General features: G+C 39.1%; 1 protein-coding gene across 1 annotated transcript in view; it reads left to right on the top strand.

Annotated features, from left to right (window-relative positions):
• Window positions 1–13,648, top strand: part of DCDC2C (doublecortin domain containing 2C) — a 146,983-nt gene that overhangs the window by 88,385 nt on the left and 44,950 nt on the right. Inside the window, exon 9 of the mRNA XM_023728231.1 lies at window positions 3,966–4,034. Within this exon, the coding sequence (XP_023583999.1) occupies window positions 3,966–4,034 (69 nt within the window). The remainder of the gene's footprint in view (window positions 1–3,965; window positions 4,035–13,648) is intronic.

Genomic DNA, 13,648 nt, shown 5'->3' with positions numbered 1-13,648 from the left:
GCCCCATAGGGTTTCCTAGGCTGTAGCCTTTATGGGAGCAGATCGCCGTGTGTCTACCACGTGAATGCTTGATCTGCATCCATCTTCCTCTTCTTCATGATAGAAGTGTGCATCCTTCTATCACAGCTGATCTCTCTACCCATGCTTTGGATTCTGTCCCCTCAGAGCTCCTGAGGAGCCTTGTGCTATCAATTACTCCTCTCTCTCTCTCTCTTTTTATTGTTTGTACATTCAACTGCTACTGCACTTAGATCCTCCTGGCTGATTTTTAAACTTGCTGAAATCTCTCTTGTTTAAAAACAGAAACAAACACAAAACCTCCCTTGTTCTCATTCCTCTCTGAGCAGGACCTATCTCTCCCCTTTCCTGTAGAGCCAAATTTCAGAGGGAGTAGTCTATTTCTACTTCTCCATCTCTAACCTTCTCATTCATCTCTTCTGGCTTCTGCCCAGAATGGCACTCAAACAGCTCTTGACCTCCATGTCACCAAATCTAACATATTTTCCAGTTCTCATCAAACTTGACCTTTCAAGATTAATTGACATGGTTGGCCACTCTCTTTTTGTTGACATACTCTCTTCCTTTGTTAAGACTCTCTTCCTTTGCTAGTCTTCTGATTTTCCTTCTATCTCTCTGACCATTGATTCTTATTCTTTTTTAGGCTTACGATTCACTAGCTGGATATTAAATGCTGGAGTTTAGCAAAGATCAGGGCATCTTTTCAATTTAGGCTTTTTCCCTAGGCAAAATTCTGTATAACCATGGCTTTGATGTCTATACAAATTTCTCCCCTGAGCTCCAGACACACATATACATCTACTGATTTTACATCATTCATTTGATGTTCAAGGATACTGAAGTTCAGCAAAGTGAGACTGTAACCCATGGTTTCCCTCACCTTGCCACCCTCAAACCTTGTTCTCTTACTGGTTTTTCTGTCTCGGAAACTGACAGCACCATCCATCAAGTGAAGACGAAAAGGAAACTTAAGTGGTATTCCTGAGATGTTTCATTTTTAAGCCTTCTATATCTAGATCATCTCAAGTTTTGTGAATTTTATTTCTTAAATATGTCTGGAACCTGTCCACTCCTCTCCATCTGCATCACTATCACCCTAGTCCTGACTATTAGCATCTCTTGTTTAGACTCCTATTGCTCTTATTCTCTGTACACTGGCCATCCCCAGTACCTCTAAAGCTCAGTGCTCCCTCCTGCCACAGGGCTATGCACGTGCAGTTCCCTTTGAGATGTTCTTTCTTTTCCTTTTTATATATTAACATTTTTCATCCTTCAAAGTTGATGTTGCTGTTGAGTTGATTCCAACTCATGGTGACTCCATGTGTACAGAGTAGAACATGGGTTTTCAATGGCTGTGGCCTTTTGGGAGCGGATAACCAGACCTGTGTTCTGAGGAGCCTCTGGGTGGGTTCAAACTGCCAATCTTTCAGCTAGTAGTTGAGCGTTTAACTTTTTTTGCCACCCAGGGGCAAATCATTTACTAGAGGGAGCCTTTTCTGGTCTCCCATGTACATTAAATCTTTCTCTTGTGATCTTTTTTAGCTCCATATACCTCTCCTTGAGCACTTACCATAGTTGTGAATTTATGTGTGTGATTAGTTAATTAGTGTTTGTCTTCCACAGAAGACTCTAAGCTTCTGAAGGACCATGTTTGTTTGTGCTTACAATCACTATTGTATCTCCTAGCATGGTGGCATTCAATATGGCAGGTGTTTTATGTATATTCTGTATATATTTATTAAATAAATTAACTTGTCAATGATTGGCATTGCATCAGTTATTCTTTGAAATAATACGTGTTTTTGAATAGTTTGTTCTCTTATGTGGTTTGAACAGTCCACACAGAGTTTTATTCATTATGATTATTTTTCTATGAAAAATTGTAGGAAGGGAAAGCTCATATATTCTTGGTGTGAATTCTCAGAAAATTTGAAAAACTGAGGTCGGGGTTAATTGGATTGGCAGTATTAGAACACATACCTACACATATACATTGCTACAGAACTCAGTTCTAGCAGATTCAAGGGTCTTTAAGCTGGCAAGAATTGTGGCGTCATTAGGGCTTTTCACTAATGTCAGTTCTTTCACACTGGTGATATGTTAAGACTGTACTTCTCTATTCATTTTAACTCGGGTGTGGCTATGTGTAAAAATGGCATGGCAGGGACGTCTTGACCTCCTCTAACTTCACAAGGGAGAAGGAGAATCAAGATTAACAGCTCAAGGCTGATTGCTATGAGGCAGAGGTCAGACATGCCTCCTTTCTCCACCATCTTTACCAATTTTGGCACCAATCATCCCTCCCACCACACTCCTACTTCTCTGTTGTGTTTAATAATTCGTTGCAGTGGCTTCAGAGAACTCACAGATAATACTCATGATTATGAGGTTTATTAGGGAAGTAACAGGTTACAATTCAGGTTCAGGAATGCTCAGGATACAGTTCTTCCATCGGGACAGCGTCTTCTCAGCTGTGCTCGCAGGCATGCCTCTCTCTGGCCCTCTGCCTCTGCACTGCTCAGGCAAGTGTTACAAAGCTCTTTTAGCTCTGCTGATAAGTGCCCCAAGGCACCTTACTCCAGCAATAAGCCTTGGCTGAAAGGCACGCGGCTTTAGCTCTCTTAGTTGGCAAACCTAGCTCTACCAAGTGCTTGGAGGCACCCTACTCCACCAGCAATCATCCTGCCCAAAGGCACTCAGCTTTCTCTCTTTGTGGGCTGGGAAGCCCACTGTGCCATCTCCTGCAGGTCACTCCTGCCACTGTTTCTCTGCCACCGCTTCTCACCATATTCGGTGTTACAGCTCCATCGGTCTCTTGGTTCCAGGAGCCTCTCAGCACAGGAATCTCAGGTCCAAGGACGTGCTCCACTCCTGGCTCTTCTTTCTTGGTGGTGGTGAGATCCTCTCCTCCTGCCTCTGGAATGGCTCATTTTAAGCCTAACGGGATGGAAAACCTGACCAATCCCCTTGGAGGGCCACAATTACCCTATTTGTGTATTCCCACCCAATCACTTGGGCGGGAGTTCCAAGACCGTGGTGAGAAAGGCCATATATAAAAATAATCCATCACACTGCACTATGTGACTTTCTTTGACCAATGAAATGCGAATGGAAGTAATGAACAACACTTCTAGGCAGAAGCTTTAAGAGCCAGCCTGTGATTTGCCACAGTCCCTACTCTCTGCCTTTGACATCATGGAAAAATGTTGAGTTGGAATCTCCATTAGTCTGCTTTTCTCAGTGACTGTGATGAAGAGAAAACCCCCTTGCCAGCCCATAACGAACATGTAGCTTATGCATTTGTTTTGTTATTGCAGCATAATCAACCTACCCTGACTGATACAGAAATATAATTGAAGTAGCTTCATGTAAGTCTTTCTTTGGCCTCCAAACACATGATTTTTCCATAGAGTAGAGAGAGGTTCCAGGACAACAATTAAGAAAGTTCGTTGACTTCCGCCAGGAAGTAATACAAACTGGAAAGTAATCACCAAGAAGAATGAAAAAGCACTGCTGTGTGAGAAATGAGATGAGCCAGGTTGGGGAGGATCTCTCTTGAACAGGGAGAACAGAGTGCCCTGATTGGGACCCCCAAGGTGCACCAGGAATGATGAAGTCATTTATTACCTGCTGATCAGAGGCATCTGGAGTGACCAAGCCACTTCTTTTTACACAAAAAGGATTTATAGTAATCCTTCTTAAAGCTATCTCCAGCTGTTCTCTCAAGCAGGTTGCCATTTCATTGGTGGGGCCAAAGGTAAAAATACAGAGTAAACACAATCTTGTACCAAAGTAGCCTCTCAGGATAAACTACAGCGAACTTCTTCATCTCTGTCCATAGAAGGAGTCTAGATAGTCACACTTTTCCACGTGCTCTGCATTTTTAAAGGAGTTTGACAGAGGTTGACTATGACTAAAATTTAAAACATGGCGTATTTTCTCCCTAGTTACCAGCTGAGATAGTTAAAGAAGATGAAGAGATACATGATAGTACCGATGATTTTGAAGGCAACAAGGTGAGTGAATTTTATTTTGTATTTAATGGCTTGGGCCTATGGCACCTTCTTATCATTGTGACAAGTGGAAGGGAGCTCAAGTTTGATGGTGAAAAGATGGAAGGTCACATCTGTTTGAGACCACAAATTGACACAGATTTGGAAACAGTATGCATTTTCTCGGTAGGTTTTAATGTAGATCAGGTCTCTTGTGTGCCAGAAAATCACATGAGTAATTTTCATGCCTCTTATACTTGTCCTGGAGTTGCTGGATGGTGCAAACGGTTAACACATTTGCCTGGTAACCGCAAGGTTGGTGGTGCAATCCACCCAGAGGTGCCTCGGAAGAAAGGCCTGGTGGTCTACTTTTGAAAAAGCAGCCATTGAAAACCTGACGGAGCACAGTTCTACTCTGACACTCTGGTGTCCCCATGAATCAAAATCGACTTGAGAGCAACTGGTTTACTGGTTCATACGTGTCCTAAATACCTTTTACTATACTTCTAGTCACATACTTGGAAACTTTTCCGAAACAAGTTTCAGCTGTATTTTTAGAGGGGAGAGTCAGGGGGAGGAGGAATATGGCAGCAGATGTGTAGGTGGTTCCATTTTAATAGACAACATAGACTTTCCTTTTTGTGGTTAGTCAGGGTTGTGTAAACAGTCATTTTGTTGGGGCAAATAAAAATGCCTACAGCGTACGCTCTATAGATGGCAGCATAAGCTAGCATAAAGAGACTCTTGGCTGTGTAATTTCTGTTTGTTTGCTGTTTTTCCTATCCAGACATTTTAGATATATCATCCACGCAGGAAGCATGTATCCGTGGTACTCTGTGAAATTATGTGACTAATCTTATACTTAAAATATATGTATTTGGAAAACAAAGTTTACTTTAAATATACAATTCATGTAGCTAAGAAAGAGACTTTTGGGAGTTTGTTTTCAAAATTGTCTCTAGATTTTTTTTCAAGGTGGGTTCTGGTTTTTAAATTTTAGCCCAAGGCTGGAAGTTGTATAATAAATCTGGGATATCAGGTCTGATTCGATTCTGATGCTTAGTACTCCAGAGCTATAAATAAACTTGGGGGTACAGCAGCCTTGCAAATAATCATTTTCTGCTCTTAAATTTACCCTGCAGCTTCCTAGCTTCCAAGTTCAAGAAGAGGGAGAAATGAGGACAGCGGGGATTGTGAGAGCATGTGGGGCTACTCCCACCTGCCCCCTGGTTCTTTGCCCAGCTTAAAAACGGGCGTTTGTGATAAAGGATATGGGTCCTCAGGAAATTTGTTCAGGTTTAAAAAAAAAAAAAACAAAAATCAAGGGCGCTTATGATCTAAAGCAGACTGTCAAAGAGAATAATTCCTTTAAAACAATGATTATTTCATTTCTTATTTCCTTAAATATGTTTGATTTGAAGGCAGCTTTTAGTAAAAGGTATACAGTCTGTATCGAGATGGGTCGGGAAGACTTTCAAAATGAGCAGGAAAGGTAATAACTCATTGCTTTGGTAACACAGTAAATGATTGTATTCTGACAGTAGGAGTGACAATGGAGAAGATATTTGTCCCTGAGGATTAGAGAAAGAGGGGCAGGAAAAAGAGCACTTCCTTGCACTGGGGGGACTAGAGAAAAGGGCACTATTACATTCCAGCTAGAGCTTGAATGCCATATTTTCATAGAAGTATGACACAGGCATTTTGATTACACTGAATTTATGATATTATTGAGTATCTTTTGCACAGTGGCCTTACTGACTTTTATGTAAATCTACTCAGGCCTCTGGGAGCATTAATGTGTATTAGTAACTTGATATCAGCCAGTAGCAGATTAAATTTCTTAGAGTGAATCACAGTATCTTTCTTAATGCAAGTAATATTGTTGGAATAATGGCAAACCCAAGCACCTCGTCTTTAAATTTGCAGGTTAAGAATCTAAGCCTCTGGGGAAAGGGGGTGATATGGAACTTCCATTCTTTGTTCAGGCATTAATGGTGTAAGATAGAGAAGGGAAAGGCTGGAGAGAGCGGACTTACATGTATCGAGCTTTTACTGTGTGCCACGACTGTGTTAGTCCCTTTTACATATGTTATCCCCTTTGATCCTCACATTGGCTCTTCAAGATGAGTATTAATACCCCCACTTTATATATTGAAGCAAAGAAAGAGTCTTGAAAGGCTTAAGTAATAACTTTTTAATGTCATATAGTTAGGACGTGATGGAGCTTGAGCTTGAACCCAGTTTTGAATGATTCCAAAGGCTGTGTTTTCCCCCCCCAGCCATGCTGGTTAGTGTATAAATTTCCAGAAGAGATAGTTACTGCGCTGGGCTTGGTAGTTTGTTCTTTATAGATGCAGTTGCTTTGATTGTTATGTACTGTTTAACTAGTTTGTGAGATGTCCAAAAACGTTTTCTTCTATTAGGTCTATACTCCTTCATCTTTGCTTCCAGCGTAACCTGAACAAAACTTTGTTGCATGTCCTTTCTTGATTGGTGTGAAATATTCTATGGGGTTAAAAGCTAACCCATGTTGATCGCTGGCTCAGAAAGAGAGAAAACCTTTTATATATTATAATAGCTAGCAATAATCATTCTAAGAAGTGATACTCAACTAGCATTTCCTGGCCAATAGACCACAGTGATCCATTATCTGCTCTCAGTGAACTGTAGGTTCACTTGGCATTTCATTTGTCCATTCATTTGGCAAATTTATCATGTGACATTTATTTGGTATTGACTGTATTGAAATTTAGGCATGTTATCAATGGCTTGATTCCTCCCCACCCCAAAAATAAATTGTGAAATTCGTAAGGGGCTGAGATTGTGCCTTCTAATCTTATATGGCACTCACAGTATCAACCACAGTATTTGATATGCAGTAGATGTTTAATAAATCTTTGTGGATTTGCTTTGAGTTACCTGTGACTGAGTAGATGGCTTAAACTTAAATATATAATCCTGGAAAAAAATGATAATTGCCTTGCAATGTTGTAAGAGAGCATATTATTATGAACACTGTTTCAAAAATGTGTATATTACATTTCTGATGTGTGATCACAAGGATTTCTGTTGTCCTGTTAAGCATTTAAAACAATCCCAGCCTTATGGAGCTTTTTAAATGTAGGCATTATGATCAGATCCTCCCCACCCCCAAGCCCAGGAAATTACGGACAGGTGAACTTATTTTGTCGTTACGTATGTCAATGACCTAGAAAAAGAAAGTAGAAACAGAGCTCTGCTTTCACAGGACACTTCTTCATCCTCAGAATGCTTTAAAGATGTTAATTAAGGAGTCATGACAACTCTGACAATATTCGGCATTTACAAAATGGAATCTTATCAACATTAACCTGAGAAGTTCTTCTGTGAGGTAATAGAGATGAAACGTGTATTTTTTTCTCTTATCTATTTCAAGTAATGTTCATTGCTCACAATTTTAATTAAATTGGGTGCTTGAGAACACTTGAAGCAAGGTAGACCGGAATTGTCTCTAGTTCTTAGTACTCGATCTGTTTGGATTGATAGTAAAAACATTTTATGTGCAATCAGTACTTTTTAATTTATGTTACTTGCTAAGTTTGTAAAAGAACGTGTAGAGGTTTTGAAAAGATTCAAAGATCCCTTTCCAAATGAATATGGAAGATAGGAACGGCAATGCTGAAAGATGTATCCACAGACTATGCATTTAGAGCTCTCCAAGGACGGTTTAATTGTCCTTTCCCTGAAAATATTTAAGTGTAGTCTGTATGCCAACCCTTCAGGGACATTTTAGAGAAGGCTTATGTATAGGAATGGTTGTGTACTGCATGACTTAAGGTTTCTTTGACTCTGAGGTCTGGATGATCAGCCTTCTAATAGTTTTTTTAGATTTTACTTCCTCTAAAGGGGCTATATAAAAATTTCATGGGTAATTTTGTGTATTCTATGAAATGAAGAGAGAGGAAAGAGAGCTCAATTGATTTTAATATTTTGGGTGACAATTTTTTCTTTCTTCAAGAGTATGCTTTGCATTTTTTCTGCCTCTTTTTGTGTTGTTCATGCTGCCTGGAATGCCCTCCGCCTAATCTCTGCCTTTTCAACTTTCACTTACCCTCCTAGGCTCCTTGTAAATGCCAACGTCTTCATTAAGGCTTTCTGGATCCTCCACCAAGAGGTATTATCTCTTCCTCCATTGATCCCCAGCGTTATTTTGTTTATAATTCTTTCATCATCTAAGTCATACGTTGGCTTTTATTAAGTTATTTGCATACCTTTACCATGTCTTCTGATAAATTGTAAGTTTTTTGAAAGAAAAGCCTGTGCTTAATTCATCTTTGGCACTTTCCACATTACCTGGCACACAGGAGTAACTGATCTTGAATTTATCAACAACCTGGATGATGTTAGGTATCTGTTATATGGCTATGGAGGCAGCATGGGGCAGTTTAAAGAGCTCTGGCTGGGAAGTGGCAAAACCAGGGCTGAGAAGTGATTCTCTATGGAGAAAACTAGAAATGAGGCTGAATATTCCACAAGTCTCAGAAGGCTAACTCTTAAGAAGTCATCATTCCCAAAGCTATAGCATTTCTCTATATGAAAATTAAACTCTTCTCTTTGGAAAACACCATAATGTCAAACGTCAACTAAAATATGGAGGAAAATAATTGTAACATAAATCACATTTTCTTTTCTTTTTTTTTACTTGTACTTCAGGGGACGGTTTACAGAGCAAATTAGTTTCCCATTCAATAATTCATACACAAATTGTTCTGTGACATTAATTGCAATTCCTGTAACTACCACCACCCATACCACTCTAAATCAGATTTTCTTAATTTATAAAGTACTAACATGTCAATACAAAGACATCCCAATAAAAAGAAAGGCAAATGAAACAGATAGGAAATTCACAGGAAAGAAACACAAGATTCCAAAAGACATAAGAAAGTATATTCACATCATTACTAATTAAGAAAATGCAAATAATAAACAATGAGGTTTTTTTTTGTTTTTTTTTTAATCAGATTGACAATGTCCAGTGCTGGGGAAGATGCAGGAAAACAGCAATGCTTCTTAACAGGGTCAAAGCATAAATTGGTAGAGCATTTTGGAAAGAAATTTTTGCTTTTTATTACAATTAAATGTGCACATATCTTTTGTACCATCATTTCTATAGCTAGAAATATTCCACAAATATACTAATAATTTGAAACAACAAAAAAACAGAAACAACTGAAATATTCACCAAGAGGGATGCAGTTGATTAATTTATGTTTCAACCATACAGGGCAAAACTCTGAAGCTATGAAAACAGCGAGATAGACCTATTTGTACAGAAAGGGGAGATTGCCAAGATATTATCTTGGGCGTAAAAAAAAAAATCAAGGTACAGAAAAGAGAATATAATGCTCACTTTTGTATAAAAATATTTAGCAAGATGTACATGAAAAGAAAGAAATTAAAATAAGGAAGGTCCAAACCAAGCCAGCAACCTAAACCCGTTGCCGTCGATTCTGACTCATAGTGACCATATAGGACAGAGTAGAACTGCTGCCCCATAGGGTTTCCAAAGAGCAGCTAGTGGATTCGAACCGCTGACCTTGTGGTTAGCAGCCTGAGCTGTTAACCACTACACCACCAGGGCTCCAAGAAGGGGGCAGTGTGTGACAACGTGGAAGAGGAATATGAGAAACAGGGCAACAGAAGTGTTCGCAAGGATGGGGTGAAAGGCTTTGAACAGGACTATTGAATGATATCTATAATAAAAAGTAATTTGACCTAACCAAGAAGGTGAGAGGGGACAGAAGAGATTAAAGATTGATTTTACCATGTTTTTCCTGCAGATAGTTGATTACTATATTTATTTTTTTAATAATAGGAAAATGAAGATGAAAGGCTTAATGAAGATAATGAAAGAAAGGTTTGTACCAACAAATTCTGTAGCTTTGGGTTTCCTATTCTGGAGACAGACATTTGGATTTTGAGTCTAGACATAAAACGGTATAATCAGCGGACACCACAATCTGGGCAGGTGATTTTTAGGAATATAACTTCTACAGCTCCCTCCTTTATGCCTTAGTTCTTTCCCCAGAGTTAGAAAACAAATTCAGAGGGAAAGAAACATTATTAAGGCATTTCCAGTAGGTGGACCGACCCACTGTAAAGGCAAATGAAAAGTAGGAGAGGGAAAACTCTTTTGGTGTAGAGCATTAGGTGATTTCTTCCGTAAGTTATCTGCAAGCAAGCACCTTGAGGCACTCACTTAAGCTTTCCATGCAGTCATAATACCTGCGCTTTCAGGTTTTATCCTTAAGCGAAGGATAAACGTGTCAGCATGGTGAGGGCTCAGACAGAGGACTGACTCCCTCGTAGCCCGTGAGGCTTACAGCCCCTCTGGGGGAAGCTGATGGCTCTAGCTGGCAGCTGTTCCCCACGGTGGCAGGTGAACCTTCCGGAAAGCACTTCCTATCTCTCTGGTACCACTCTACCGGCTGCTTGGCAATAGCGCCATCCTAAGGAGGACCAAGGTTTCATCGTTATTTGGTAAACGACTAAGTGATGATCATGATTTTTGTCTGAGTACATAAAATTGTATCTGTTTATTCATATAGATTCCGCATTACCCTATAAAGAACACGGGCCATAAATAGTAATATTTCAGAGGGTTACCTAATCAAAACCAGCACGTGGAAACCACCTGGGGCGTAACATCAGCTCAATCTAGAGTTGAATGCTAGCTCTATCCCTTAACAGTTGTGTGATCTCGGGAAACGTACTTTAAAAATCTTAGAGACTATTTCCTCATCTGTGTTTTAAAAAAAAATTGTTGATAACAAAATCAACCCTCGGGATGAGAGACAATATGTGTAAAATATGGTCAATGTTACTATTTTTATTGTTATAAATAGCTGAATCGTCAAAGAATCTGCAGGTATTCTTGGGGGGTGGGGGGGTGCCCACATAAACTAGAGTTTTGCTGTGAGTATAGTTCTCGATTGCGGACCCACAGGTGGCGGGCGGGTGAAAGGGTACAGAATTCTAGCGCTAGCACTTCCGCTGACTTGCTGGGTTTCCTTTGGTAAGGAATTGAACCTCTCTGAGCTGCATTCGTTCAATCAACAATCAATTTACGTGTTTATAGGTTTACGTCCCTCTCGAGACACAGGTGAGACAACGAATGTGAAAAGCATAAAGTATCTGTGTTTAAAACGCTGTTTGTATTTATGCTCGAGCGAAATAATGAAAGCAGGGAGGGATTCTTCCGTGTGAAATTTAACACTTGGGCGTTTGTCTCTCCACTGAAACTCCCAGTCAGTCAGCCTATCTGCACGTCGAAGGTAAAATAATAGTCTGTGTTCATCATGATCTCTCTGGACTCTTAAGTAATGTTCAGTCTGGTTTTTAGTATCCGGGAAGTCTTTGGAAAATGTATCTTTCGCTTACTGTATACGTTGCTTTTCTTTTAATCAGAATATTTTACTAAGCACAATAGAATGAAAACAATGCAGCCTTTGGACTCCTCTAAACTGCGTGTCTGTGATCAGAAAGTTACACCTCTCTGAGCCTCAGTTTCCTTGTCTGTAAAACTGGGATAATTACCAATTTGTAAGGTTTGGTATGAAGATTAGAAATCTTCACGAAGTGCCTGAACAGTGCCTTGGGAATAAACTATAGACTACTGTTAGTAGGGTTATTCTCTAGTCTAATCATGATTCTGAGCAGAGGTTTAAAGTTTCTGAAAGCAGGGATTGGGCATTATTTATATTTTTTATTTTTCTCAGCATCTGGCACACGCAATGCCTTACACACAGCAGGCATTAACTATATTTTTTTAAACTGTATGTTCTATAATATCTTACTTTAGTTTTAAAACTAAGACCAATTTATCAAATTATAAATAACTCATATTTATTGTAAAATAATTAGCAAAGATAAAAAAGAAGAAAAACCACTTCATTCCTCTGCTAAGAAACTGTTTTCCCTTTTGCATATGCTCTTCAAGATTGTTTTCTATTCTACATTTATGTATTATGTAGCATATTAAAAGAGTCTTAAAAGGGTCATGACTTTGTGGCTGATAAAAACCTATCTTCACAAATACCTTGAATCAGTACTGAGGAGAAACAAACCAAACCAACCCCACTGCTGTCTCCTAGCGAACCCATAGGACACAGTAGAACTGCCCCATAGGGTTTCCGAGGAGGGGATGGTGGATTCAGACTGCCAATCTTTTTTTATTTAACAGCCGAGCTCTTAACCACTGCATCACCAGGGCTACAATATTGAGAATACTTTTTAACATTTTCAATGATCTCTGAGTACGCTTCAGAATGCTGGCTTTATTTATTTGAAATAGATTCAATCATTTTGAGCAGAGCTGCCATTCACATAAAGACAAACAGCACCACCATATGAGTCATGTGCTTTGTGGAATTCACCCAGAGTCCGGTTACAAGCTTTGCTTCTTGAGGGTTACTGTCTCCTGACCATTTGATATCATGACGGACTTTAAAAAGGCAGTTTTAGTTGTCTTACTGAAAGAAACTTGATTCCTCATTGCGTCTATTTTATGCGATGATAGTGAAAAATTAAGAAAGACTTAAGAAGATGAAAAGCAAGCAGATGGAATAATTTACCCAGAAATGCATTTCAAATGAGAACTAAAAATTTAAATCATGAATACAGGTACTGAACTTCCATCCTGTATCAGATTGATCCTAACTCTCTGGAACAAAGGATAGTCAGAATATACTGGGTGTCTATTATAAATTATAAAAGTTTTTTTAAGTTATAAAACAAAACAAAAAACCAAACCATTGCTATTGAGTCGTTTCTGACAGAGCAGAACTGCCCCACAGGGTTTCTAAGGAGCAGCTGGTGGATTTGAACTGCTGACCTTTTGGTTAGAGGCTATAGCTCTTAACCACTACACTGCCAGGGCTCCTTTATAGTGTATATAAAATAATATAATATGGACCACCTCTGCTTTCCAAATAGCAAGACAGACTGGTAATAGTGACAAGTTGCAGGTGCAAAGTATGTAAGAAGATGAAATAATAATTGTAAAAAAAAAATTTTTTTTCAAAGGTTACAAAAACACCAAGCCAAACCAAATCCATTGCCGTCGAGTCCATTCCAACTCATAGTGACCCTATAGAACAGAGTAGAGCTGCCCCATAGGGTTTCCAAGGAGTGGCTGGTGGATTCGATCTGCTGACCTTTTGGTTAGCAGCCGAACTCTTAACCTCTGTACCACCAGGGCTCCAAAGCTACAAAAATCAAATATATTTTTTATATAACAAAGTCTATTTTACATACTTTATTTTATTTTTTATATAATATATATTATATATATATAATATTGTGTGAGGTTAGTAAAAAAGTGCCATAAATAAGATTTTTGGATTTTAAATGTATCAGTTTGTGAGATGGGTATCACTTTTTAGAGGTGCAAACCAAAAAAAAAAACAAAACCCGTTGCCGTCGAGTTGATTTTGACTTATAGCCACCCTACAGGACAGAGTAGAACTGCCCCATAGAGTTTCCAAGGAGCGCCTAGTGGATTCGACTGCCAGGCTTTTGGTTAGCAGCAAAGCTCTTAACCACTACGCCACCATGGTTTCCTTTAGAGGTGAGTTTTGTGTTATTACAAAATTATG

Source organism: Trichechus manatus, unplaced genomic scaffold (genome assembly GCF_000243295.1).
Source record: "Trichechus manatus latirostris isolate Lorelei unplaced genomic scaffold, TriManLat1.0 scaffold00023, whole genome shotgun sequence".
NCBI lineage: Eukaryota > Metazoa > Chordata > Mammalia > Sirenia > Trichechidae > Trichechus > Trichechus manatus.
Note: the sequence above shows the minus strand (reverse complement) of the source record. Positions and strands in the feature narration are given on the sequence as shown.